General features: G+C 38.3%; 1 protein-coding gene across 1 annotated transcript; it reads left to right on the top strand.

Annotated features, from left to right (window-relative positions):
• Nucleotides 1-796: 796 nt before the first annotated feature.
• Nucleotides 797-27,782, top strand: LOC132693019 (rho GTPase-activating protein 20-like). Its single transcript, XM_060655822.3, has 14 exons — nucleotides 797-1,085; nucleotides 2,000-2,167; nucleotides 3,763-3,912; nucleotides 6,364-6,405; nucleotides 7,248-7,332; nucleotides 11,493-11,570; nucleotides 14,032-14,098; nucleotides 16,674-16,862; nucleotides 20,040-20,215; nucleotides 21,579-21,740; nucleotides 23,676-23,793; nucleotides 24,319-24,500; nucleotides 25,976-26,087; nucleotides 27,357-27,782. Exons 1-11 carry the CDS (start codon nucleotides 1,021-1,023, stop codon nucleotides 23,790-23,792), a joined length of 1,299 nt encoding a protein of 432 aa, XP_060511805.3. The 5' UTR covers nucleotides 797-1,020; the 3' UTR covers nucleotide 23,793; nucleotides 24,319-24,500; nucleotides 25,976-26,087; nucleotides 27,357-27,782.

Raw genomic sequence — 27,782 nt, 5'->3', positions numbered from 1 at the left:
TCATAAAATGTTTTTGAAATTTAAAACTACAGGTTCTTATGGCACTCAAGATGTCCAGATGGCAAATACACACATGAAAAGATGTTTAGCATCATTAGCATCATTAGAGAGGGCAGGGGGAGGGGATACAGGGTTCAAAGAACCCAGAGACCTGAGCAGCCCCCAGCAGCTGGGGAGGGGTCTCATGGCAGGTGGAGGTTTGCTATAGCTATGACTCCAGCAACCAGTTGTAATACCAGTCGTGACGTGGGACACTTACCCTGTGCCCCACAGACCTTAGCTGTGCCCTTGAGTACCCCGTTGTCCCAGTGAAGCAGCTGAATTAGTGATAGGCAAAACCTGGAAACGATCCAGAACTCCTTCACCAATTGGCTAAGTAAACTGTGATACATCCATATCATGGCATACTACTAAGAGACACAAAGAAATGAACTATGCCTCCAGCCATCTGGATGAATCTCCAATTACGTTGAATGGAAGGAAGCAAATCCAAAAATGTTACACACTATATAATCCCATTTTTATAACATTCTTGGACTGGCACAGTTACAGAAATGGAGAATGGGTTTGTGATTGCCAGGGATTAAAGAGGTGGTGGGCATGGAAGGAAGTCTGTGTGGCCGTAAAAAGGTGACACGAAGGACCCTTATGGTGATGGAAGTGTTCTGTACCTTGATTGTATCAATGTTAATATCCTAGTTATGATACTGTACTATAGTTTAGAGAGATATTGCCATTAGGGGGAAATGAGTAAAAAACTGATGGAATCTGTCTGTATTATTTCTTACAGCTGGATATGAATCCACAGTTAGCTCAAAATAAAAAACCAAAAGATAGAGACCGAATCAGGGAAACAAGTATGTCAGTTTGTCAGTTATGAACTAAGCCTTAGAACCGTGACATCATAATGGCAGTGATCTTGACTACTGTGGAATCCTCAGGCTTCAAGCATTTTACAGTACTCTGCCACGTGCTGTAGACTCACTTCGATTTTCAGTGCCAAGAACTGAAGAAAAAAGGATGTTCATGTCAATCAGAAAGTATGCTGAACTTTTAGGTGGTCATTCAAGGCTTCACCTTATAAGGTAGTCTTTTAATATACTATTTTTGATCATCAAAACAGACTGACAGTAACTGGAAGTGTTGTTCTCTTTTGTTTCTTCTAACGCATATGGACTAATTCGTAACTTCAGCACTGATTTCATGAAAAGCTACTCATGTTCATAAGATTCAGTGCTGCTGAGCAGAAGGGAGGCAGCTTTACATTCTGGGGGGAAGACACTTTCTTGGCTCCATGAGAGAAAATTTTCTGGTCTGTGAAATAATCTATCCTATTTATGAAAGAATTTTTGCGTTCTGTACAATTTAGCTGTTTTACCCATGATGACCAGAAAGTCCTGTCGGAGTCATAGCTCAGCCAAGTAGTAGCTAAACTCTTATGTTTAGAAACTTTTTGATGTTTCCATGATTTTTGCTGGTCTTTGAGAATTTCCCCCAAAGTTTGAATGTTGATTTAGATAAGACTGGGGTCAATTTTCCAGGATCTTCAGTTATCTACATTTTATGTTAACATGAAGCCAAGTTGTACTTAATTCTTCACAAACATCATTTTATTTTATATTAGGCCACAAATTGTCTTGTTTTTTGGTAGTGGTCTACCTTCTTATAATACTTTCTACCTTTGGCCTCTTGGTTCTCCCCTCCCAAATAACAGCTCGTGATTAGCTCTGTGGCTTTCTCCTCCCCACCTCTAAAAGTTGGCATGCCCCAAGGGCTTTGTCCTTGAAACTGTCTCCATCTGTATCAACTCCCCAAGTGATCTTATCTCTTTTGATAGCTTCCTATAACTTGGTGATTCCTGAGTTTGAGCTCTGGAGTCTTGCTTTGGAGGTTGAGACTAATTTTTAGTGTTCTGTGAACCCTGACATTTAGCATAAAACTATATTGTATATATTTGACTCAGTAACTAGCTGCTCCATGGTGTTTGATGTATTTGCAGGGAAAGCTCTTCTGTTGACATGGACGCCCACAGCGAAAACACTACATCATCTGAGGGTGCCACCCATACCCTGCTTATCCATGGCCCTGTTGAACTCAAGCAAGGCTGGAGGAGGCAGAAACGGCACCTCTTCTTGTTCAATGATTTGTTGCTGATGACTAATACCGAGTATGTATACTATGCTATACACCTTTCTGATTATCATAAAGTTACATTTCCATTAGCCTTTACTGTAAGAAAACACTGTGTTTTTCTTTTGTTTTTGCAAGTGTTTTGATCCTTCATTCATTCAATTATGGAAGTCTTGTTTTGTACCGTGCCCCTGTAGATAAGACAGTTGAGAACGTGACAGGTGGTGTCTCTCTTGCCTGGGACCTACAGATAAATGATAAAAATAAGAGGGGGGGATGTATAGATTGTGATTAGTGCTTCCAGCAGAAGGGTGCCACGTGGAGAAGATGGGAAAAGGTATCAGGGGTTGTCTAGGAGGGCCTCTCCAAGATGGCAGCATTTAAACTAGATAAGATGAGAAGCAGTCACATTCCTAGACAAGATGACTGAAACTTCTAGGATGAGGGACTAAGCGGGCCTAAGTGGGTGCCACCTGGTCCCTTGGGGGGAGCGGCTCAGGGAAGGTGGATTTGACTGGAGCCTAAAGTATGGAGCATGAGATCAGATGTATTCAGGGATCCAGTCACACAGGGTCTACACAGGCCATGGCAAAGGGTAGAAATATTATCCCAAAAGATTTTTTGTTTAATGTTTTTATTTATTTTTTGAGAGAGAGAGAGAGAGAGCACATGCATGTGTGTGCGTGCGTGTGTCTGTGTGTGTGTGTGTGTGTGCGTGTGTGAGAGAGAAAGAGCAAGCAGGGGAGGGGCAGAGTGAGAGAAGGGGACAGAGGATCCTATGCAGGCTCTGTGATGACAGCAGAGAGCCCAATGCAGGGCTCGAAGTCACGAACTGCAAGATCATGGCCTGAGCCAAAGTCTAGCGCTTAACCATCTGAGCCACCCAGGCACCCTGACAGTATATATTTTTATTTAAGGTTGAAAATAACTTTTAAATCTTTCTGATGCAAGCTTATGTTTTGCTTTTGGTTTGTCTCTTGTAGGAAAAAACTGTATAACTATTTTTATCTGGGGCGCCTCAGTGGCCCAGTTGGTTAAGCATCCGACTCTTGATTTCAGCTCAGGTCATGATCTCACAGTCATGAGATCAAGCCCTGAGCCAGGCTCTGTGCTGGGCATGGAGCCTCCTTAAGATTCTCTCTTTCCCTCTCTTTCTGCCCCACTTGTGTTTGTGCACTCTCTCTCTCTCTCTCTCAAAAAAAAAAAAATAATGTATTGTGTATTTTTGTTCAGCCCTCAAATACTTTTTGAAGTAAGCAAGACATAAATGAATAATTAACTGTAACAATAACCATAAAATTATATGTAATAAGTAACAAATCTAACAACAATAAATGAATTAATGGTTTTCTTTAAATGCTTTAAAATACGTACTCTCTACTTAATACTCAACATTCAGAAAAATGGCTAGGGAAAGTGTTTTGAGGGTCTTCCTAGGCCAGACTTTGCTCAACACGCGCTTTGTAAAAGCCCATGTAACCTTTTGCTGGGCTGTGCACAGAGGGTAGTAGAGATGAGGGAGGCACACTGTGCCCTGGAGCAACGAGCCCTGGTGTCTCACGAGCACAGCTGCCCCCATCACATTTACGAAACAAACTAACGGACGTCTTGTTTGGGTATCTTTCTTTCTAGTTATAAAAACACCTTTAAGATAAAAAATAAAATACCACTGAGCACCATGTGGATAACCAACTGTACGGACAAAGTGGGAGATACCAGCATCAATGCTGAGAGGTCCTTCGTCTTGGGCTGGCCCACGGTGAACTTTGTGGCCACCTTCGGGTAAGACTTACAGCTTGGTCTTGTATTTACATGGGTTAGAAAGGAAAACATTTTAACCTGATTGTATATCAAGCCAGTGACTCACTTTTGAACCTCCATCAATGACACTTGTTTGCCTTGTACTTTCTCCAAAAAGGTTTTTATGTGCAAATGTAAGGAATAAGATAACATAGAGTGGGGACTACTGGACTACTGGAGTCACTTCCTTTGGTTTTGATCAGTGGTTTTTCAAGTGGGCTCTAGGAGCCACTTGAGGAGTTGGGTGTTCTGGGTATGTGGAAAGAGAATCAAGAGAGTGTGGTTCTAGGGCCTCACTCCCAATATCCTGCCCCCTAATTCCCAGGGAGTTCTCTGTGTTTGTAAATCACAGGAATGTTTCTCTTGAGCAAGTACTATTAAATAGTCCAATTAAATTTGAAAAATTGCTTGTATATTCCCAAGTTAATTCATTTAAAAATAAGATGTAATTACTACAAATAAATTAATTGTGCCATCGAATATGAGATTGCCTGAATTGCCATGTACAGATTATCTTAGTTGGTATCTATAGAGAGGTGACAGTCTAAAGCAAAAGTTTGATTTCATGGAGTAAAGATTAGTTGTGCAAGACACATTTTCAGGCTGACATGAGGATGGGGAATGTGGCATCCTGAGAGACATTCCTGGTTTTACAGGGGTCATGCAACATTTACATCTGTTGTTTGAAACAACCACACCCCAAGTCTCATTCTTGCTTTACATAATGAGTGAGTGTTCATCACATGAACACATCACCCTTCTTTCTTCTCCTCGCCCCACTCCACCAAAATCTCACGTGTCATCATAAAGATGAGACAACGAAAATGTTTACAAGTTGTTAATTTATTAAATTCTGTAATGCAGCTGTTGACATAATGAAAAATTTTCAAAACTTACTGGGAAGAAATATGGATGTATATCATCTCTGCATGTCTTCTTTTCCACGACATATTTCTGAAAAGATTATCAGTTCCTATTGCTTAATGGCCTCTCCATGTTGCAAATGGAAGGAAATAGTTTCAGTTGATAATATATAAAGTCTTTGATTAGGGAATTTCCAAGAAACTTTTTTTTCCTAATGAGAGAGAAAATGCGGAAGCCAGGTTTGCACGTTAGGTTAGTTAAAAAGCTGTATAAATATATATACGGCATTTATAAGAATGCCTGGCACCTAGTGCTTTTGTTACTTGTTATTATTACTGTTCTGCAGATTGGCATACATATTTAGAAGCTATGTCCATGCAGGTTGGGATGCTAAATGGGTGTTCCATTTTTCTGATGAAACAGGTCTTGAAAATGGTGATGGAGGGAGTGGGGAGCAGTGTTGCTGGTAGGAGTATAAAATGTGGCAGCCACTGTGGATAGTTTGATGGTTCCTCAATAAGTTAAACAGAATTATCATATGACCCAGCAATGCCACTTCCAGATATATACCCAAGAGAAATTAAAAACATGTTCATACAAAAATTGATACACAAACGTTCATAGCAGCATTGTCGATAATAAGCAAAAAATAATAATAATAATAATAATAAATGGAAACAACCCAAGTGTGTATCAGCAAATAAACAAAGTGTGGTATAAGAGCTGGAGACAGTGGGAAATGGAGAGCGACTACTTAATGGACACTGGGTTTGCTTTTGGGTGATTAAAATGTTCCAGAACTAGATAGTCATGATGGTTGCACAATAGTGAGAAGGTACTAAAGGTCACTAATGTTCAATGTTATGTGTAATTTACCACAATAAAAAAAAATGCTAGTAAGTGATAAGTCCACATATGAATGGGGTTTAAAACATTCGCATTTTTTGCTACTAAATCCTAGGGAAACTTTAGCACGGAAAATAACCTTTAGTAATTTAGCCGTAGATGGACTGATTTTGCTCAGAGGATCATAGTAATGAAGAGTAAGTTTTCTAGGAACTAATTTAACATATTACAATATGCTAATATGTATAAAGAAATAAAATATTATGGCTGTTTTTTCCTAAAAAGATATTCTTATTTCTAGGCCAAGATAGTTCCATCCAAATGCCAAATTTCTTAAGTACGATTTAATTTGAATGATAATGTTTCTTTATATTTGATAGCACTTGCAGGGGCAGGAACACTCTAAGGTAAAATTAACTTTTTCCAGTTCTGGAAACTGAAACTCAGAGTGGTTAAGCAACATGCCCATGATCGCATAGCTTGCATCACATAGTTACAATTAAGCGTTTAGATTAGAAACCAACCTTTCTTCCCCTTTAGGGTCTATTTCCCATTATTGTAATACTGCTCGTAAATGAGCAGGGTCCATCAAAAGCTCGATTGTGAGGAGAGTACAACTTACACATGCAACCACATCAATAATAACTGGCTGCTGCTATTTTTGTCTGAATGATGATCTTAATAGTTTGAGTTTGATTTTTATTCCCATTTCTTAAATTGCAGGTCTTCCGAACTAAAGGAAAAATGGTGCTCTTTCCTTCAAAGGTATTTTGTCAGTATACATATTTTAATTCTTTAACCCATGATAAGAGAATGCAAATTTCCTCAAAACCATGCCCTCAAACTCTTCTCCTTCTCCTTAGTATTATTAGACTATTCCAAATAATTTCTTATTTAGATTTACCCTGGCTGCCACTGCAGATAATGTGCTCTCATTTCTACGTATATTTTGCTTATTTTTGAAGTTCTGTTTATCATTCTCATCTTCCCCTTCTTTCCAACCTAATGATTGGAGCTAACATTATTCTCAAAACATACATTTCCTTAAATGCAGATTACTCACTGATTGTCAAAGCAACTGCTAATTCCTGCCCTGGAGCCCAGGAAGGGGCTGGGCCCTCCAGTCTAGGTAGGAAAGCTTTGACCACTGGATCTGCCGCTCAGATCTCACATCATGACAGCGATCTGTTGTTTTTTGAGTCATGTCTCATTTTCCTGAAATATTTTTGCATGTTTTCTTCCAGCCCATAATTTGATTTGGCTATTTATTTATATGCTTTTTTTTTTAAATGTTTATTTATTTTGAGAGAGAGAGAGAGACAGTGAGTGGGGAGGGGCCGAGAGGGAGGGAGAGAGAGCATCCCCTGAGCAGGTTCCATGCTGTCATCACAGAGCCCAATGCAGGGCTTGATCTCACGAACCATGAGATCATGACCTGAACCAAAATCAAGAATCGGATACTTAACCAACTGAGCCACCCAGGTGCCCCTACATGCTTTTAAAAAATGACACAGTATGTTGAAAATATTAGCAACATAGATTGATTTGAAAGTAAGCTAATAGCTAATTCATCCTACTCAATTTGGGTTATTATTGAATTTGATTAGGTACATCAATCTAGCCAAAGAGAAGGACCAGCCAAAAAGCATTCCCCTCCAAATCTTCACTGGAGACATCGAGAACTGTGGCGGTGTAAGTGTTTTTAAGACTAAAAATTAAATTCCAAGTTCCTGATTCAGACAGAATGAAAGAGATGGAGATGGAGGGGTAGATAGGGAGGGAGGGAAGGAAAAAGAAATAAGGAGGTAGAAAGGAGAAAAGAAAAAAGAGGAAGAGAGAGTATTTAAAAAAGTGCCATGTTGGAAAATGGATTTCCCTGTCTACACGTATGTCTTTGTATACATAAAAAGTGACTTAGGTAATATGAAGCAAGAGGAATCCAAGCTAGCTACAGTGCGTAAGCATGGAAAAATATTGCATGTTAAATGCCCATAATATTTCTCTGAATCCTTCTAATAGCAATTACAGTGGCTTCTAGTAAAGTGATTTTCACACGCAGGTATATCTTACTAGAATTAAAACATTTTGTTCCAATGGTCACTACTTATGTACAGAATGGTTTGGATTGTTTCCACAGTTCTTTTTTCCCCATGATGTTTTATTTGGTATAATTGTAAACTTACAGAAAAGTTGCAAAAATAAAAATAGTACAAAAAACACCCCCTGTACTCTTTACCTGGATTCACCTATCTGCAACACTTGACTCCATTTGCTTTACCATTTCTTTTCTTTCTCTGTCTCTATTATGTGTATGTATACACTTATTTTTGAGGCTCATACAACACCATGGCCCTTTATCCTTAAACCTAAGTATTTCCTAAGAATAAGGGTATTCTCTTCTATTACCACCCTGTAGTTATCACCTTTAGTAAATGTAACATTGGTATAATGCGTTACCACGCCATTAGTGTTCCCATTTTGTCAGTTGACCTTGATAACGTCTCCTTTCTAGTACAGGATCCACTCAAGGGTCAGGTATTACATTCAGTCCTTATGTCCAATGCAGAGGAGCTTTGAAAGGTCTTTCGTTCCAAGGAATATCAGGATTGACTTGAGCTCAGAGGGATGACACTTTTAAGGGATCAGCATATTTCTATCTCACTTTCTTTATGCTACTGGAGAAAAAAAAATCAAACCAATTGCCCCAGTTATTTGTATAAAGTTTGATTTCTGAAATTGTAGTGCAGTAGCCAAGACATTTACAATGATATTTTTGGGTATTTTTAAATGACACTTTTTTTTCTGTAACACTTTACAGTAGCTCGAGATCACACAAAATAGTATTTGAAGGTGGAAAAAGACGTAGTTGAAGACAGTTACTTCCTGGACAAAGGAAAGGCCACGCAAATATTTTGATCTGTTTCCAAGCACCAGATAGATGCACTGAATGGAGACGAGAGCAGAGACTTCTCCACAGCAGAGCACATTCTCATCTCTGCCCGCTTTGATTTCAACTGTGGGAGTGGGTTACACTCAGAATGCTTCATGGAAAATTACTTTGAAATTTTTTAAAAATCAACTTATGTATAATTTACACAAAAGAAACATTTCTAATGGTCTTCATTCATTCCTAAGATCCAAGTTTCCCCCAACACAGTTTCATTTCATCCTAGAGAAATGATCCTCAGCATTTCTTGTTGTGCAGATGTGGTGTAGGCAGATTTCCTTCTTTTATCTGAAAATGGCTTTATTTCACCTGTACTCTTGAAAGATAGTTTTGGGGATACAAATTGTTTGCAAATTGTTTCCTTTCAGCCCTTTCAAGGTTTTGCACTCTCTTTTCGTTTCTGTGCTTTCTGATGAGTAGTCTGGGGTCATTCAAACACCAATCCTCTGAAAGTGATTAGTCATTTTTCTTTAGCCACTTTCAAGATTTTCTCTTTATTTTTGGTTTTTCGTAGTGTGGCTACGAAGTATCAAAGCATGGTTTTCTTGAATCTGTCCTATTTGGCATATTCTGAACTTCTTGAATTTATAAACTTGTCTTTCATCAAACTTGGGGACTTTTAGTCATTATTACCTCAAATATTTTCTTCCCCATTTTCTTTCTTCTCTCCTGAGATTACAATTATATGTGTATTAGACCCTTTCATACTGTTCACAGTTCCCTCAGACTCTGTTAATTTTTTTCAATCTTTCTTTCCCCTTTTCTTCCTCAGACTGGATAATTTCTATTATCTATTTTCCAAAATCACTGACTGCCATTTGTTGTCCCCATTATACAATGTTCCCTAGCCAGTAAATTTTTTCTTTAAGATATTTTTCAGATAAAAAAAATTCTATTTTTAAATATATTTAATTTCTGTGCTAAGATGCATCCCTTTTTGTTTATTGTGAACATATTTTCATTTGGATCATTGAGCATTATTGTAATTGCTGTTTTTGCCTAACAATCTGAATATCTAGATCACCTCAGAGTTGGCTTTAGCTCTTGAGAATTGATCACATTTTCCTGGTTTTTCATATGAGAAAAAAAGGCAACATTTCCCTTTCTTTTAAATAATTTCAAAAAACAGTTTATTTCTTTAAAAGTTATTTGTTTATAAAGAGCTCTATCTACTGAAATTTGTGTTTTGGAGAACATACGACATGCAGGAAAATTTACATACATCCTTGGAATTACTATTTTGAACACAGTATTTCCTTATGCCATGAAAACCATTATCTGGCAGACCAAATAAATTAAGGAGTGATATTAGCATTTCAAAAGAGATCTTTTTTTTTTTTTACATTAAAAAGATTTCATGGGAGACTTGTTAAGTTGTATTGAAAGGTTTTCAGACATCTTAAAAAATAGCAGAACCATTACTTTTAATTAAATCTCAAGCTAAGACCCAGTCAGACTTTTGAATCCTCCTAGATAATTTAGCATAGGAAGCCCCTTACATCCCTCACTTTGAGTGCTCTGATCTCTGCTGCTGGGTTCTAAACATTTTTTTATACTCCTTAAAGCTACAGGTAGTTTGAAATCAATGAATGCTTTTGTTTATAAAAGTCTGATTATCAACTTTCATAGCCATCTGACATATCAAATAATTCCATTCCATTCATAAGAAGAAAAATACAATGAAAGGCCAAGTAATGAATTATGAAAGTGTTTCTTTTAACTCTGTTCTTAGTATTTTTAAGGCCTATGAGTGTCCACTTTTGCTGTTTGCCTTCTTTAAGCACTCTTTATCAAAGGACATAGGCCTCATTGCCTAATAATGTTATATATTGTCTTATTGGTTACATATTGTCTTATTTTAAAAAGAATTTTTTTTTAACATTTATTTATTTATTTATTTTTTTATTTTTTTTTTTTTTTGAGAGACAGAGCATGAGCTGGGAAGGGGACAGAGAGAGAGGGGGAATCACAGATTCCGAAGCAGGCTCCAGGCTCCAAGCTGTCAGCACAGAGCCTGATGCAGGGCTCGAACCCATGAACCATGAGATCATGACCTGAGCGGAAGTTGGCGGCCTAACCGACTGAGCCACCCAGGCACCCCTCATATTGTCTTATTTTAAAATGTCTTTTGGAATTCAGATAGTCTTATAGATAATATCTCAGAATCCTATTAATCCCTTTCAGGTAATTTTCTGTAAACTGTTTTCCTACTTTTGTGGAGCAGTTTCTCAATGTAAGGTATGGTAGAGAGCTATTATAAATAATAAGCCACTCACTGGCAGAGTTGGGAATGGAACGTAAATTTCTAAACTTTTCAATCTCACCTCCTAGACTCCTTGGTTTTATTTGTCTCAACAGATTTCAACAATGAAAACCTTAGTAACTATGATGCCTGACACAAAGAAAGTACTGACCAAATAGTAATTTTTTAAAAATGTCTTTTATAGCTAGTTCTTATTCTGATTTTGCTGAAACTGAGTGTGTAATTGCAAATGAATAAAGCCATACTATAAAAACACAACTCAGGAAAAGAGAAAAACATCCAGCTCCTCTTTTTTAAACTATCCCCTCTGCTCCATTTTGGAACTAGCTTTATGGAGCTGAGGATCAGCCCATGCATCTTCTTGGGATTCTTTTGTTTGTTTGTTTTGTTGCTTAAGCTTCTGTATTTTGTGTGCCTCAAATCCTTTAAGAGAAATATATGTTTTATTGCTTCCCACTGGCTTCATATTATATAAAGAAACGAAAATATAATTAAGAGTGTATGCTCTTCATGTGCTTTATTTTGTCATTACCTGAAAGCAAGCTTTGCCTTTAGAATATGGGTAATAATTTGACAATAATTAGTCACATGGTTTCAATTTTTTTCAATTTATAGCAATTTTTCTTTATTTCTTTTCTATAGTCTATAACTGTAACAGTGGCAAATTCAGACACAGCGAATGACATTATCAACATGTCACTACCAATGCTAGGAATAACTGTAAGTTGCCTGCAAACTATTTTTAGTGAAAAACCAAACTTGACCTTTGAGATTTGTGTGTGTGTATGTGAGTGTGTGTTGTGCATCTCCCATTATAAAGCAGCTGATTATTAAAGATATCATAGCCATATTTTGCCCCCCACCCCAAATTGAGAAATTGAAGGCAGTGAAGCTATATACATGGGCGCCCTTCTGGTATTTCCATTTTCAATTTTGTGCAAATTCAAAATCAGAGCAAAAAATTGGGCTATAATTTTAGAGTGCTAATAACAACATGCAGTTCACTGTATACATTCTATACATAGACAGTAAAATATTTCAAAATTTCTAAATATTTCCTTCTCTAGTGGACTCTTCTTTCTGTGTCATCTTTCCTGATTCCTCCCCATCACTATTTACCCTGGTCATCACCCAAGGACTCAATCTCAATTTAATGAGTCTTAAATTACATGTTTTGCTGTAAATGTTGACATGAAGACCACATGGCTAGAAGCTACATCCCCTTGATACAGGTCCTAAGGATGAGACTGCTAATGCCCCTTCGGAACTGGTAAAGAAGACAAGTTCTGACTGAGAACATGGATCTGGGGGCATCTGTGTACACATCACTTTCATCCAGTTTTGGTTTTAGCTCCTTACGTTTTGATGGGGCTAGTATGAGTTGCTGAATTTTTTTTTTTTTGATGAAAGAAATGGGTAGATATGTATTTTTTAATTTTTGTAATGTTTATTTTTGAGAGAAAGAGAGAGAGAGAGAGAGAGAAAACATGAGCAGGGGAGGGGCAGAGAGAGGGAGACACAGACTCTGAAGCAGGCTCCAGGCTCTGAGCTGTCAGCACAGAGCTCGACATGGGCTCGAACTCATAAACCACAAGATCATGACCTAAGTTGAAGTGGGATGCTTAACCGACTGAGTCACCCAGGCACCCTAGGGTATATTTGAGGGGATGCTTTGTAAGGGAAAAGAGAGGGTGACAGTCAGGTTGACAAAACTGAGGGAGCACTTATAAAGCACAGCTTCTTATATAAAATCCTCTGTAAATGTGAAAGTGTCTTGTTATTGTGACATGACATAATTACAAGATTTGTATTGAAATTCTATCTGAACCAATGGTATAATAAAGGCCCTTAAAAATTCAGGGCAACCAGAATTTGGCATAAGAACTCAATTATTTCTGTAAAAACAAAATTTAATAATACATTTGAAATAAAATTGAATTGATATGTAGTGAGTAAAACACATCTCTACATTGATTTCTAACAATGCTTACGATTGTATATCATACACATCTCTGTATGATATATACACCCTGCGTAAGAATTAAATCTTGGAAAGAGAGTGAGTGGTTTTAGAGATGAAGTTGGGAAGACTGATTAATGATATTGTTCATTTTATTTCATGTTTATGATTTTCCTTTGCTTGAAGTGACCCATCTCACTAGACAACAATTTCCATTTTAATGAAGAACTCGGGTTATTTGCTCATGTGTGTCTGATTTAAGGGATTCCAACATAGTGTTTCTGAACCCTACCTTAAGAGAAAAGATTCTTATTAGCTCTTACTTCCTATTTGCAATACAATTTTGAGCTGATTTAGCTGTGTGTGTGTGTGTGTGTGTGTGTGTGTGTGTGTGCTTGTGATTCTTTCCATACCTCTGACCCTCCTCAAGGCAAGGCCATGATTTTTAATCAGAAGTCAAGGACAAGCATAGTACCTATCATCAACAACTCCATTTCAAACATATTTTACTTTATCCTCCTAGAAGACTGTTTAAAATAGTTCAGCAATCTTTATAATTTAGACTTGTTAGTTTCAAGTGGGATTTCCAATATTATTGGGCAATAATTCTTCACAGAGTAATTGTTTTCTGCATCTGATTTGTTCTCTAGGTTAGACTTCTTGTCCCTTCTCTCCCTGTAGTGGGGCTTGACTTCACTTCCTATCTCCTCAAAGCTTCTTGGGCATTTGTCTGCTCAGGGCTGTTGAGCTATTATGGCCTTTCAAGTTACTTTGCTCGGGAATCGTCATGGCAGGGTGTGTGGCTCTCTGGACAATATGCTTGTCTGTGCAGGGACATTTGGAGGCAAAAACCAACATTATCCAAGGAGTCTAGAGACAGCAGAAGGCAGGACTTCTGAGATTAGACTTTTCCTCCTTGGTGAAGGGGCACAACTGTGGTTCCTTATGCCAAGGGCCACCCACAAAGTGAGGGCTGGATTGTACTGTGGTTCTCCAGCCTTTATCAAGAAATGACAAGAATCTGAGAAGGTCTACTGGAGGCTGTGAGGGGAGCAAGTTAACAAGTGTTGTTAACTCAAAAATTGCAGCTACCTCCATAGACCAAATAGCATTTATACTGGCCCTAATTCTTTCTTTTTCAAAACATAGAAATGCTAAGAAAATGTGCTCTTCAAGTACTGTGAAAGATTTGTTGTGATGCATAATCTTTTTGTTTCCAAGGGCTCTGAGAAAGACTATCAGCTGTGGGTCAGTTCTGGCAAAGGAGAAGCCCCACAACCACTAATTGGTAAGTGTCAGGGACAATCTAAGATGGGATTGAGTAGGTTCAGAATTGTAACTCTAAGTCTCAAGGTAATGATTGTTCTGTCTTTAGCTTAAATACCCTTAAAAGTGAAAATCACATGCAGTATTCACTCGTACATTTATCAAATAATTCCTGGGTACTTACTCTTTACCAGGCACTGATAACATCTCTTCATTCAGCAGCTTATGGTCTAGTTGGGGAGAGAAATGTAAATTTTTCTTCTCTATCGTTTTTTTACCTGACAAATAGACCTGTATTGAAAGTTTTTGTTTATTTATTATTTACTCACTTATTTACCCACTTACTTAGGTATGAAATCAAAATGGATTGGAATTTCTTTTTCTCATACATTTATTTTTCATATTTCAGTCTTGAATTCCATTTCCTAACTACTAAGTAGCCTCTATTTTGAGAATCCTCTAAAATCCAGTCATGTCTCTGAATCCAGGTATAAATATGTACCGAACACTTGTCCTGTGCCCATAAGTTTTTCAGCATAATAAAGAAAATGAGATAATCACATTTAAACTCATCCAGTCTTCACTGACTAAACCACCCATACTTTGCTGTTTCTCAAGCTTTTTCCAGCATGGTTCTTAAGGTTGTTGATAAACACATTGCACCTCTCCTAAAATAGTGATTAGCATGAGTGATCTAAAAAAGAAAAAAAGAAAAGGAAAAAAAATCTTTGGATTAGCAAATTTATTCAGTGTTTACCAGAAATAGAAAAATTAAAACAAGAAGACAGGATCTGTAGCAGACCTTGAAGTACAGTAATGTATAGTAATAGTGACAATGATTTCTGCTCGAAATCTTAGAGCATTCCCTCTTACATGCATTTTTTATCCTTTTAATAATCCTGTGAGGCTATTACTCTTTTTCAAGTGATCTAAAGAATATCTTCAACTGACCTGGAAATCTAAACAAACACATTTTTTCTATGAAACATATAGTCTCAGAGAATCACCAACCACATAGCTGACTCCACCATTTAAAGTTTTTGTGTTAACGCTGACATCTTGCAAAAGTCGTTCAGCAATAAAAGGGGAAAAAATTAAATACTTAAATATATTTATCTTAATAAAGTGCATTGATTTAGATAAAACAATGTAGATGATAACTTTTGAGACTTGGAACAGCTTCACGCATGAAGGCAGCTCTAAGGAATCCGAAGAGCCTGTCATTCATGATGATCCTTTAGCAGCATTCGAAAGGTGTTTCTTAACGTGCTCTCAATTCTCAATTGTGGATTGGCTCCTGGCTATCTTGGTGATTTGGTTGTACTGCTGTCATAGGAGCTTCTTTTGCCTTAAAGGAGGGAAGTCACTGTGGTTCTCGTGAACCGAGCATTGACGTTTCATCTGTGCCAGATGAAAAGGAGCAGCAAAACCTCCCCAAGTTACATACAATAATAAATCAAAAATGACAGAAAGAGAACTTTCATTCTATTCTTAAAAACTGAAATCCGTATCACAGCACAGGGTCTTTTGAAAGTTCTATGGAGAGGAAACAATTTAAAACATGAAAGAGCAAAACTAATCACTTGGCAGGCAACTGTTCATGATTTGGGGTGTGGTTTTCCACTTTGTAAACACCGTTTTGCACTTTGCTGCTGAGTTTCCAACACAGTACAGCCTTCCCTCTGATCCTTGCTTGCAGGATAGCCCTGGTAGGGAGGGTGGCAGTGGGAGGGAAGCACAAAGCATAAAGGCAACCCATCCCATCCCATCACCCTTGAGTAGCTCTGGCTCTAGAACTGACAAAAGGAAATGAAAAATCTGTTTGACTGATATCATGTGTGAGAGAATAGTGACCATAGCAAGTCTTAATACTGTGGCCAACTGGGGTGCCTGGGTAGCTCAGTGGGTTAAGTGTCAGACTTCAGCTCAGGTCATGATCTCATGGTTTATGAGTTCGAGCCCCGCGTCGGGCTCTGTGCTGACAGCTCAGAGCCTGGAGCCTGCTTTGGATTCTGTGTCTCCCTCTCTCTCTACCCCTCCCCCGCTCCTACTCTCTCTCTCTCTCTCTCTCTCTCTCTCAGGAAATGAATAAATGTTAAAAAAAATTTTAAATACTATGTTCAATTGTTGAAAAATATTAATCACCAATTTTTATTAATATATTTACTCATATCCTTATAAGTTTGTGGGTAAGCATTTCAAAGGATGAATGTAAGACTCAGAGGGGTCAAGTAGTTTGCCTAAGATGTACAGATCTAGTTAGTGTCAAGGCAGAAACTAGAAGGCCTTAAATATTCTCAGATGGAAACAGCAAAAGCCAACATTGTGCAGAGCAATGCACTGATGTATCTATGTATTCCAAGCAAAGGAACATGATTTAACTTTTCTCTTCTCTTTTTAAAATCTTCTCCTTGAGCACCTGATTTCTGCAGCGTGTCCCCCATAAGAGGGTATATGGTGTATATGGGTATATGGGAGAGGAATCCCCAGGAGAATAGCAGCATATACCAATGTGATGCACACACTCATGTTAAGGTAGGTTTGATGACAGCCATCAGCACCAGCCTGAATTTACATTTAGACTTTTCTCCATTTAGGACATGAACATCCCTATGGAATTAAAATGAGCCATCTTCCATCTACTCCACGGCTGCCACAGGGACCAGAGGCCTCCATCTCTCCTTCCACCCTCCAGGAGCCCCTCCTTCCAAAGGAGGGGTTCCCAGAGATGCAAGGCCAGTTCATCCTGAAGCCCAGGCACCCAGTGCAGAACCAGCAAGGGAAAGGTGAGCCCCTTCCCTTCCTTCAAGTGCCTTCTTTTAGCTCATATCTCCACTCTTGAACACAAATTCATGACACAGGGCCTATTCTCCGTGTGGGGGTGGGGAGGGACAGTATAGGCAAGAACCCAATACCCACCCAGAATGAGGCTTAGAGAAACTCCCAAAGGTCTGAAATCAAGACCTGACTCACTTCTTGGAAGGTCATTTGTTTTAATTCTTCTAGGTAGACCCTTACTCTTTTCTCTGTATCCCCAGAGCACTTTCTACATAGTATTATGTGTGTACACATCTGTGTGTCTTCTTAGAGCACAAGATTTTTATGGTCTAGAAACTTGTCTTCCCTATTCCAGGGTTTTGTCTAGTATCTCAGGCCATCACAGGAGGTGTGATGTCTAGTCTACGTGGCTTAAACACACCTGGAACAGAAGAACTTCAGTGGAGTAAAGAGTTACACAATTGACTTGCATTTATTCTGGGCTTAGGCTGAAGTGGCCTTGGGTTCTAGTTAGAACTGAACTCTTAATTCTACCCCCACTTTCCACGTCTGTTTCAGACCCATGTCAAGACTGGAACTAGATGATCTTTATTGTTAGGGCTTTTTAATCTTCCGTCTTACTATTTTTCCCTACCATGCCAATATTCCCTCATTGATATTTCATTCTCTGATGAAAATGTGATATTAACCTGAGAAGCATTGGGGTCAAAAAAGGAAGTATTTTTATTGTTATTATTGTTATTCTATAAGCTCAAAGTTTCAAAAATTTTATTTTTTTAATATTCATACTCTAACTCGATCATTAGGAAGTGCTAACCCAAATCTTGCCAGTACTGTTTGAGAAAGGATAGATTTCTATCGAGTTAGCTTGTTTAGTCATTCCCATATTTTTCATGTCTATGGCATATATTTTTATTAGTCACAGAGGCAACATGAACTCTAACACCAAATAATGTACATTACAAAAGGTCCAGCTAAGCCCAAAAATGTCTTTGAGAAAGTATAGGACTTCAGATATACTTGCTTTTTTGTTTTTAAATGTTTGTTTATTTTGAGAGAGAGAAAGAGACAGACAGAAAGTGCACATGAATGGGGGAGGGGCAAGTGGAAAGGGAGAGAGAGAATCACAAGCAGGCTCCACGCTGTCAGTGCAGAACCCCACATGGAGCTCAGTCCCATGAACCATGAAATGACCTGAGCCAAAATCAAGAGTCAGACGCTTAGCCACTCAGACTCCCCATGTATTTGCTTTCTGTATATACTCATGGAGTAGCTAGATTTATGGCTTTGTATCAAGGGATACGACACTCTTCTTAAAAGCATTTTTAATTAAAGCTCAATAATGGAATATATTTGGATAGTTTCGAAATAATAAAACTAGGGTAAGAGTAGGGAAACCAGGTTGCATACAACTCAATTTATATATTAACTTGTATCTTAAGCAAACATTTGTACGTTTTGATGTACAGGAATCTCCTTCTAGATTTAAGAATGTATTTGCTTTCTTCCTTCACTCCTTTTAAAATGTCAGGGGTATGGACTTCAAGGTGGGAAGAAAGAGCCTTAGTAGGCAAAGTGGTGGCATTTCTTCATGATTGCATGCCTTCTAGAGGTTGCAAAATGAAACCGAGAATGGGAGCAAGGTCTCCTTTGGGGGGGAAGAGACTGATATCTAGACTGCCCTAGGCCCTCTCAGCAAGGAAATTACTTTTATCAAGGCTCCCATGAGCCAAGCCTTGTGCTGAGTAGTACATTATATTTAGTTCAATGAGTTGTAGGTAGCATCATTTACGTTAAATTTGAGCAACCCGAAGCTTAAAGTTTTTTGAGCAACTTGTCTAAGTGGCAGAGCCAGGACACTTCTGGTTCTTAGATCTAGTCTCTCTGATCAAGCACCAGGAGTGTTGCCACCCACATAAGTGATGCCCTCACTACATCCCAGAGAAGCCAGTGGATGGGTGTTTAAGGGTATTTGGTGAAATGTTGCTCATCTGTTTATCCAAGTTGTAACTTGACTTTTCTCTGGACTTTTAAAGAACTCAGTTATTTAAGCAGATTATTTAAACAAATGTTAAGGTACCTTATAAGGAAAACATTGATAGGTGAGCAGTAGAAACTTTGAACTCAGCTTTTCCATTGCTGATCACCTTTTCTTTGTAAAGCTCTTCTTCTGCATGCCTTTGATAGGGAGTGTTGGATAATTAAAAACCATCTCCAGGTAGCTTGGTGGGGTGTCACAAGAAACACAGCCACCTGGGGGCGCCTGGGTGGCTCAGTCGACTAAGTGGCTGACTCTTGATTTCCGCTCAGGGTCATGATCTTACAGTTCGGAAGATCGAGCCCCAAGCTGGGCTCTGTGCAGGCAGCGTGGAGCCTGCTTGGAGTTCTTTCTCTTCTCTCTCCCTGCAGCTCTCCCTGCTCACATGCACTTGCATACACACACTCTTTCTCTCTCTCTTTCACAAAATAAATAAACTTGAAAGAAAGAAAGAAAGAAAGAAAGAAAGAAACAAACAAACAAACAAACAAACAAACACAGCCACCTGGATAATCTTCCCACATAGCCAGCGTGTAAAGACTACTTCCCATGGACCCCCTCTCCTACCCCCCGCCCCCGCATAAAGTCATCCATGGAGATGGCTCAGAGTAGAGGAGCCTCAGGCTGGCTGAGAAGTGGGGTCAGGCAGATTGTGTCATGAAAGGCAGATCCTTTTGATCAGAGACAGTGGAACATTCAGAAAACCAAAGAGGAAATCTAAGTCTGGGAGAAGACTCACTGTGAAAGCAGATGATTACCAAACTCTGCTTGATTTGAATACTCAATCTTTTTAGCTTTTAAAACTGGATCTGACACTTGAATCCACTGATCATACTTAACAAGAGGACACTAACAACTACAGGCTAAGTGCCTCATGATGCAGTATAATAGGTTGTAAATGGCACCAGAAGTATTGACTCTGAGTCTGATCAAGTCTCCAGTTTTAACTATCAGTTTGCTGGATATGGGGAAGAACACAGTAGCACCATAAGGATAGTATTAGCCAATTTCAGAATGTGGAGAATACTACACAAATGACTCAATTTCCCTCTTCTAGCCATAGCAATGAACATGCAGTAAAACATAAATGGAAAAAATTAAGGTTAATTAACTTCTACTACTACTACTCCTCTCATTTCTTCCTTAGGTTCAGGCCAGAAGACAGTTAAAAGGAATCCTTTCATAAACTGGGCCCTTAGGTGGGGCTCCAGAGCTTGCCAGGACAGCCAGTGCACAGCTCCACCTTCTGCAAAGCCAGCACAGCTCTTCGGAGTTTCCCTCATGGATGTGTGTGATAATGACCACCTGCCCTCCCCCATTCTGGTAGGTCTCATTTCGGTCTCTTGTTAGCCCTCCTGAGGAGGGGGAGCCCCGAGAGGCCAAGTGTTCTCATCCAAATCTACAACCAAATGGAAAAATAATTAGCCAGTTCCTGGATTTGGCTGAGAAGCTTTGTTTCTATTATTTCAAAGAATAAAATCTGATTTAGGTACCGCAGAGTCATGAGGCAAATACAACAGGAAAAGATAATTCTTGTCCATTCTCCTTGTTTCCACAAAGACCCACATAAGCCTGTTCAGACCAGCCAAAATATGGACTCTGTGTGCATGAATCTCTGAGAGTCTATCTCATCTTTACATTCTCTTTTCATTGCCTTCCTGAGCTCATATTAGTCTCCTTCAGCTGAGTCTACTCAATCGTACAACTCAAAATATCTCATGAAGCATAGTGACTCATCTTCTGGCAAATATGAATCTGTTAATACTAACAGAATATGTCAAATGAAAGCCACAGACTTTGGCCTGTCCTATCTCAAATTGGTGTACTGAACTGTCAATGTTAACATTTATTGAGTATCCAGGGTTTCTCTGAGCACTATACTAGATGTAGGGAATGTTATGCTACATATGAAGAAATTTATGATGTTACTTACATGCTAGCTACTAACCCAGTCCCTGCACTACAGCAAATTTAGGGGGTAGCTATGAATATCATCATCCCAACTCACAAATGAATTAGAAAAGCCTCAGTAAAAATGTATGTGCCCTGGGTCACACACCAGATAAGTAGCATAACAGAGTTCAGATCCTTTGGATTACCTGGCTCCAACCCCTATTATCTTTCTACACTGCAGACAGAGGACATGAAGGTACAACAAAAGGCAATGAAACACTCATGGGAAGGGAATGTAATCAGAGAAGGAGGAGAGAGTTTTTGAGCCTGATTTTAAAAGAGGGAAAGAAGGAGAAGAAGTAGGAATGGAGTATACAGTCACTTAAAGAGGAATAAGAAAATGGAAAATGAGCGTGGCAAAGAGATTCCCACACTTGGGGAATAGCATGTATGTAAGGGAACAATGAAAGAAGAATGGTGGGGTAGGAGAGAGAAGGGTGATTCTACAAAGGCCTTGACACAGAGACTAACTTTTTAAAAGTATTAATTCACTGAAAAGGAAAAAATCTGATTAAAACAAGTGTTTAAAATGGTTTAGTGTATGACTGTAAAGTGTATTTTTGGGTAGACAATATATTTAAAGACGCTGAAAAAACAAATCCAAATTTACTTTAGTCCTTCCAGCTCTAAAACACGGTATGGTCACATTCCCTAGCTCTTTCAAAAAGGAGGCAAGCTTGTGTTCTGAACTTATGGATATGAAATGTCATGTACTTTTCATTTCTTTCTATAGGATATGCTTTGCTTTATCAATCAAAAAGGGCCATTCACAGAAGGCATCTTCAGAAAATCAGCCAATATGAAATCATGCAGAATCCTGAAGGAGAAACTAAATTCTGGGGACAAAGTGAACTTGGACAGTGAATCTGTTCTTGTGGTAGCATCTGTCTTAAAGGTAGGGAAAGTTCTAGCATTATCTACACATGAGTAACTGAAGCTATTATTGGTGTCCTTCATCATGATTGCCCAAGAACCATAATAGGCATAATAGATTAAGTATCTGACAAACTGAAATACACGTCACAAAGTCAAAATTTAAAGAAGCTACTTTAGGAGTTAAAAACCCCATATTTCATCACACTCCACCCTCCCCACCTTCACTCCTGAAGACACCATGCAAAATACTAATACTAGTAATAATAAATTTCAAAAATATATGCTTACACACACAGAATATTTACCAAAACAAATGTCCTGCTTTTGATGACTTTCTCACCACCCTCATAACAATGAAGGCAAAGTTTCCAAAAGAAAATTCATATTAAACATTTGAAAATAAGTTTATGATGAATCAAAAAAGGCTCAATGAGACCACCAAAAATGTCTGTCCACTTAATCACTCTTTCCCATGTTTTTTAATGTGTTGTACTTTAAAAGCATAGGAACGACTTTACCAATTGTACCTTTCACCTTTACCATCCTTGGCATCCTTTGTTAATATTTGTCATGTTTTATCCACCATCCCAAGGTTAAAACCACATGGTAACCATTTCCTGCCACATGCCTCTTCTTATAAATATAACTTTTAAACTGGGTGCAATAGACAAAATTAGTTTGGAATTCTGAAAATTCAATGGATTTACACAAAAAATAGATTAATTTTGAAATGGTACAGCTAAATCACAAGTATCCAGTTACATTTCTATAAGAGGAATAATAGAACAGAGAAAGAACTTAATCCATCTTGACACTTGTTAACAGCTCTGAACAAAAATATGTTAATGTAGTAATGACTACAAACAAGTTACTAAAATTATCTTAGAATCTCAGTCACGTTTGGTCTTTCCTGATCTCCCATTAATGTTTGACCATATGATAAATAGAAATAGTCCAGAAATGACTTAGCTACCACAACTACACTGGGGCCATAGTAATATATACCAGTAATATGCATAGAGGCATCAAGAAACAGGGGAAAGAATGATGATACACCAGGTATGCAAATAGTAAGATGAGTGTTGCCTTGCTTTTCTACCAAGAGTTTGTAGATTCTTTCCTATTTCCATGTTATAAGCACAGACTAGGAAGGGGGTGGCCACTTATGGATATGGTTCATAGACATTTCTAAGGTATTTTCTTCATAAAGTTGACTGATCTTGGTGGAGAATCAGGCTTTGCAACCTCGACCTTCATAATATCATGTCAAACTAACTGAAGAATTGGCCTAAACTAGAAAGGAATATATCACAAGGATGACAATGAGTTTGCCATTAGACTGTCTACTTTTATACAGTTAAGAAAAGGAAAAATGATGCAAGTATGAGAGTAGCATTCTCCCAAGGAGCACATACACCTCAAGTCAGAAGACTTAGTTCTTTCCTGATATGTATGCAAGAGCACACATGTGTGTTTTTTTTTTTTTTTTTTTTTTTTTTTGCTTCAGTACTTTTCTTGCTAGAATTAGGAGCTAGCACTGTGTCTAAAGAGCTAGCACTGTGCTATTTGCTATTTGCAAAAATGGGTATGTGTATTTCTGTCCAAGAAGCAAATAGAATTTAAGATGGTCTATCTCTGGACCTGTCACTTTGTAGTAGTTTGTTAAAATGTACACAAAAGAGTAAATTACAGATGATAGAAGGGAGCTTTATCTTCATTTCTACCAAAGCCTCGGCTCTGCTTTTATGCTCTTAAGTTTTAGTTGGGAAAAAATCCAAGCACTGCTTGTGTGTGTGCAAGTCAACGGAGAGTGAGAACCAAGCTCTGTGTGGGTCACAGTTTGGGTATCTGTGAAGGAATGGGGACTGAGCTGTATTTTTCAACTAAATGTTTTCCAGTATATATTTTCTATAAGAATTATATTTATTTACTTATTTATTTTTATCTACATAAGGATTTTCTTCGAAATATCCCAGGAAGCATATTTTCATCCGATCTCTATGACAAATGGCTTGCTGTTGCTGATCAAGGGAATGAGAAGGAGAAAGTAACTGCAGCCCAAAGGCAATGATGTAGTAATTACTCTACTCTGGGCAGGTCTCAAAAATACAACCAACGTACTATTAGAAAAATATTGGCTTATAGTTTATAGCTTTGTCCACTAAAATAATGCCAAAGAGTTTCAATTCTTCACACCCATGGAGGCCAACTTAAAAACAGAAGCATGCCTTAATGCTATTATTGAATTCTTATGTTTCTCCTGATCTTATTAATGTGGAATCCCTGACCATGTTATACCTTCTGAATATATGAAACTGGTAGACAAAATCCACTGAGCTAAAAGGGCTGCTCCAGCATCAACTGCCAGTGATACGAACTTCAGTTTGTCAAACATTTAACCAGAGATGTTTTATCTGGTTCAGGAACTGAATTCAGTGAAACATTATTGTATACGTTCATGTCTGGCACTCCGTTACAGTGGGTTGTGTTCTAGATACACAATGAAGTACTCTGCTCCCTGTCTTTATATTTCCAACTTCCTAAGTGAAATGACTTGCCTTATTTAAAAGTGCATTTTTCTAACTTTAGGCTGTTAGACCAGCTGCCAAGAGTGAATGTTGTTCTCTTGCAATACCTTTTTGGAGTGTTACACAACATTGAGCAGCATTCCTCATCCAATCAGATGACAGCTTACAATTTATCAGTGTGTATAGCCCCAAGCATTCTTTGTTCATCTAATTCCTGCAGCTTGGGATTAGAAAGCAACTTCATAAAAAAGGTAATGAGAGCTTTCATTTTTATCCTCTGCTGGGTAGAATCCCTACTTTGAACCTGAAATTTGCAGTAGCAACTCTGATGGATCAGTTTCGTAAAGTGCACATTTTTGTCATGCTGCCCTGAAGAGGCAGGGTCCATTGTCTTGCTCTGGTGGGGTATGGCAAGGGGTGTTGTTAAGTGGGGAACTCAGAGAAGTTGAGTGGCTTTGTCCCCATCCAGGAGACTAAACACTAGATTGCCTGAACAAACCAGAGAGGAGTGCCATGATACAACAGAAGAGAGCCTGGGCTTTGGAGTTTGACAAGTCAAGGTTCAACTTTTAGCCTAATCCTTGAGGGACATGTAACCTTGGGCAAAGCCATGGTTTCCTCACTACACAATGGTGACCACATCCAGTTCCTCTGGTCATTACTGGCACATCTTAGGTGGCTTGGGCAACATGAGCACCCATGGCTCCAAATACATCGGCCTTCCTCTGCCAGTTGTGGTTCATTTAGAAAAATACATGGCTACTATTTTGCCTCTGCTATGTCATAAGGAAACTGGTAAAAGATTCCAGAATATCCTAATGGAGCCACAACATGCTTAATAAGATCACAGCTCTTCCCCAAGCTCACCCAGAAAGCGAGCATGAAGCAAGGTGATACATGAGGAAGTACTGCAGTTAGACAGACAGCCATGTTTTCTCTCCAGCTGCATGAGTTTTCCTTCACAAAAAAAAAACAAAAAACAAAAAACAAAAAAAAACCCCAAAAAAACAGAAGTCACTGCTTCCTAAGTTTAAGATACTTCTTCATTTAAGAAGTGAATTTCATAAGTTTTTGTCAATGCTTTATTGTTTTATTTTTTTAAGGCTTATTTATTTATTTTGAGAGAAAGAGAGAGAAAGAGAGCAAGGCAGGGGCAAAGAGAGAGAGGGAGAGAGAGATACCCTAGCAGGCTCCTCACTAGCAGTGCAGAGCCTGATTAGGGCTCAAGCCCACAAACTGAACCATGAGATCATGACCTGAGTCAAAATCAAGAGTCAGACGTTTAACCGACTGAGCCACCCAGGCACCCCTATCTATGTTTTATAAATTTTAATAAGATGTTATATACGTCAGTTACAGCTCAATAAAACTGGAAACAAATTTTTTTGAAAAGAAAAATTTAATAAGGTAGGTTATACTTTGAAAATTATCCTAGTTTTCAAGATGTAACCATTGATATCAAAATGTTAGCTATTAAACAAGGTCACAAATTATAACTTTAGCCCACTTTTGAACAGCATTTTAAAATCTGTACCCAAATTATATTGGAAAGTATCACAGTTATTACTTAGAGAACTCTGCTTTCTATATATTTTTATCAAGTCTGAATTTTTCCTCAGAATTCTTTCACATTTTTTGTTAGATCCAAGATTCACATACAAAATGTGATTTGTAACTATGCCATATGAAAAAAAAAGTGCCTCATTTTTGTCTTTTTGTGTTAAAGGTTTCTCTTGTACAACTTCTCATTGAAAACTGCCTCAAGATATTTGGGGAAGACATCACTTCCCTCTTGGGAGAGAGCTCAACGAGCTGTGATAACAGTGAGAATGCTGCAGGTACCGTGAATAATTTAATTGGCTTTGGTGAGAAACAGACAGCAAGGTTGTCAGGGTTCATGGGAGATGCTTAGCCAGTGCTGTTCTGGAGCCCAGAGCACATCCCCAGGGCAATGATTTCCATCTGCGCCTTCTTCCGAAGTCTGGTTCACAGGTCAAGGGAGGTCTCACCCTGTTGCGAGACTAAAGAAAGGATAAGATGAGGTCTCTGGCTTCAAGAAGTTTCTAGTGTGGATCATGATAGCATTAGGAGACATGATGGTATGATATAGTGTTTGGGAATTTTTTCAAACAAAATTTTAAATGGGTCTCGTATATATATATTATATTTTTATATATGTGGTTATGTATAATACATAATTATGTATTTATATTTATAATATATAAAATATAAAAATATTTATATATTTTACACATATATACATGTGTATATATATATATGTGTGTGTGTGTGTAACATATATGTAGATATAAAATAGATGTGATTTGGTCAAAACCAGAGTGAGGGGCACGGAGCACTGCCTGTTTTATTCCCTCCTCTTTCCTTTTTCTGCCCAGTGATCCCTGAGGCACCACAGGATTCCAGTGCTCTTTGAAACAGGTTGAAAATAACTGGCATCATTGAGAAAAAAGGACTTGACTTGATGCTAAACAGCTTTCCAAAATGTAAATTCCTGTGCCTCTGTTTACCAACTATGTTACCTTTGGCCAATTATGCTAGCTCAGTATCAGTTTATTCATCTCTAAAATGTGGATGGGGGCACCTGGTGACTCGGTTGAGCATCCGACTTTGGCTCAGGTCATGATCTTATGGTTCGTGAGTTCGAGCCCCACTTCGGGCTTGCTACTGTCAGCCTGTCAGCACGGAGCCCAATTCGGATCCTCTGTCCCCCTCTCTCTGCCCCTGCCCCCCTTGGCTCTCCCCAAAATAAAATAAATATTTAAAAAATAAATAAGTAAAGTGTGTATGAAAATAATGTCTAAATCCTAGAACTGTTCTAAAGATTAAGTAAGATAATGGATGTAAAATAAATTTGTAAACAAGGAATTAACAGGGCTAGAAGTTCCCCTGAGACTAGAGCTAGTATTATTTTGAGCCTAGTGAGTCACAGCTACCTGGCGGCAGTCCATTTTATAAGACTGCTTAATTTTATATATATTTCTTATATTTCTTTAGGAAAATACATGTCTTCAGGAATTACGATGAGTCTAGTGTCAGGTCTGAGAATGTACTTATATAAGACAACTGTGTGTTTTTTATTTCATCAGTGACAGCACAACAACCTCTTGAATCCAAGCCAGTGACGGTGATAGTGATTTACAAAAAGGCACAACTGCAGGATAATACCAAGACTTCATCTGGCATGGATCCACATAGCCACCTGTCTACAGTTCTCAAAGTCACTGAAGACTAGAATCTCCATAATGACACTTGATCCTTCCTTTTCCTTTATTTCATATAAAATAGGAAATATAAAGAACTCTTTTTCCAGTGAATGAAAAATGAGCCCCTTCCAAGGCCCCAGTTTATCCCATTTGAGTTTTTCTTTTCCTTGATCCCATTTATCCCTATTGAGGTAAGCTTCCCACAAAATATCTCTTCTGTCTTCAATGCCTACCACATCATATTATATATTTATTGTATTGTTTTGCATTGTATAGTTTTATATTAATACAATAAAAATCACTCCCTAA

The sequence above is a fragment of the Panthera onca genome, chromosome B1 (genome assembly GCF_046562875.1).
Source record: "Panthera onca isolate mPanOnc1 chromosome B1, mPanOnc1 haplotype 2, whole genome shotgun sequence".
NCBI classification, from domain to species: Eukaryota; Metazoa; Chordata; class Mammalia; order Carnivora; family Felidae; genus Panthera; species Panthera onca.
This window is presented reverse-complemented; position numbering and strand designations above follow the sequence as displayed.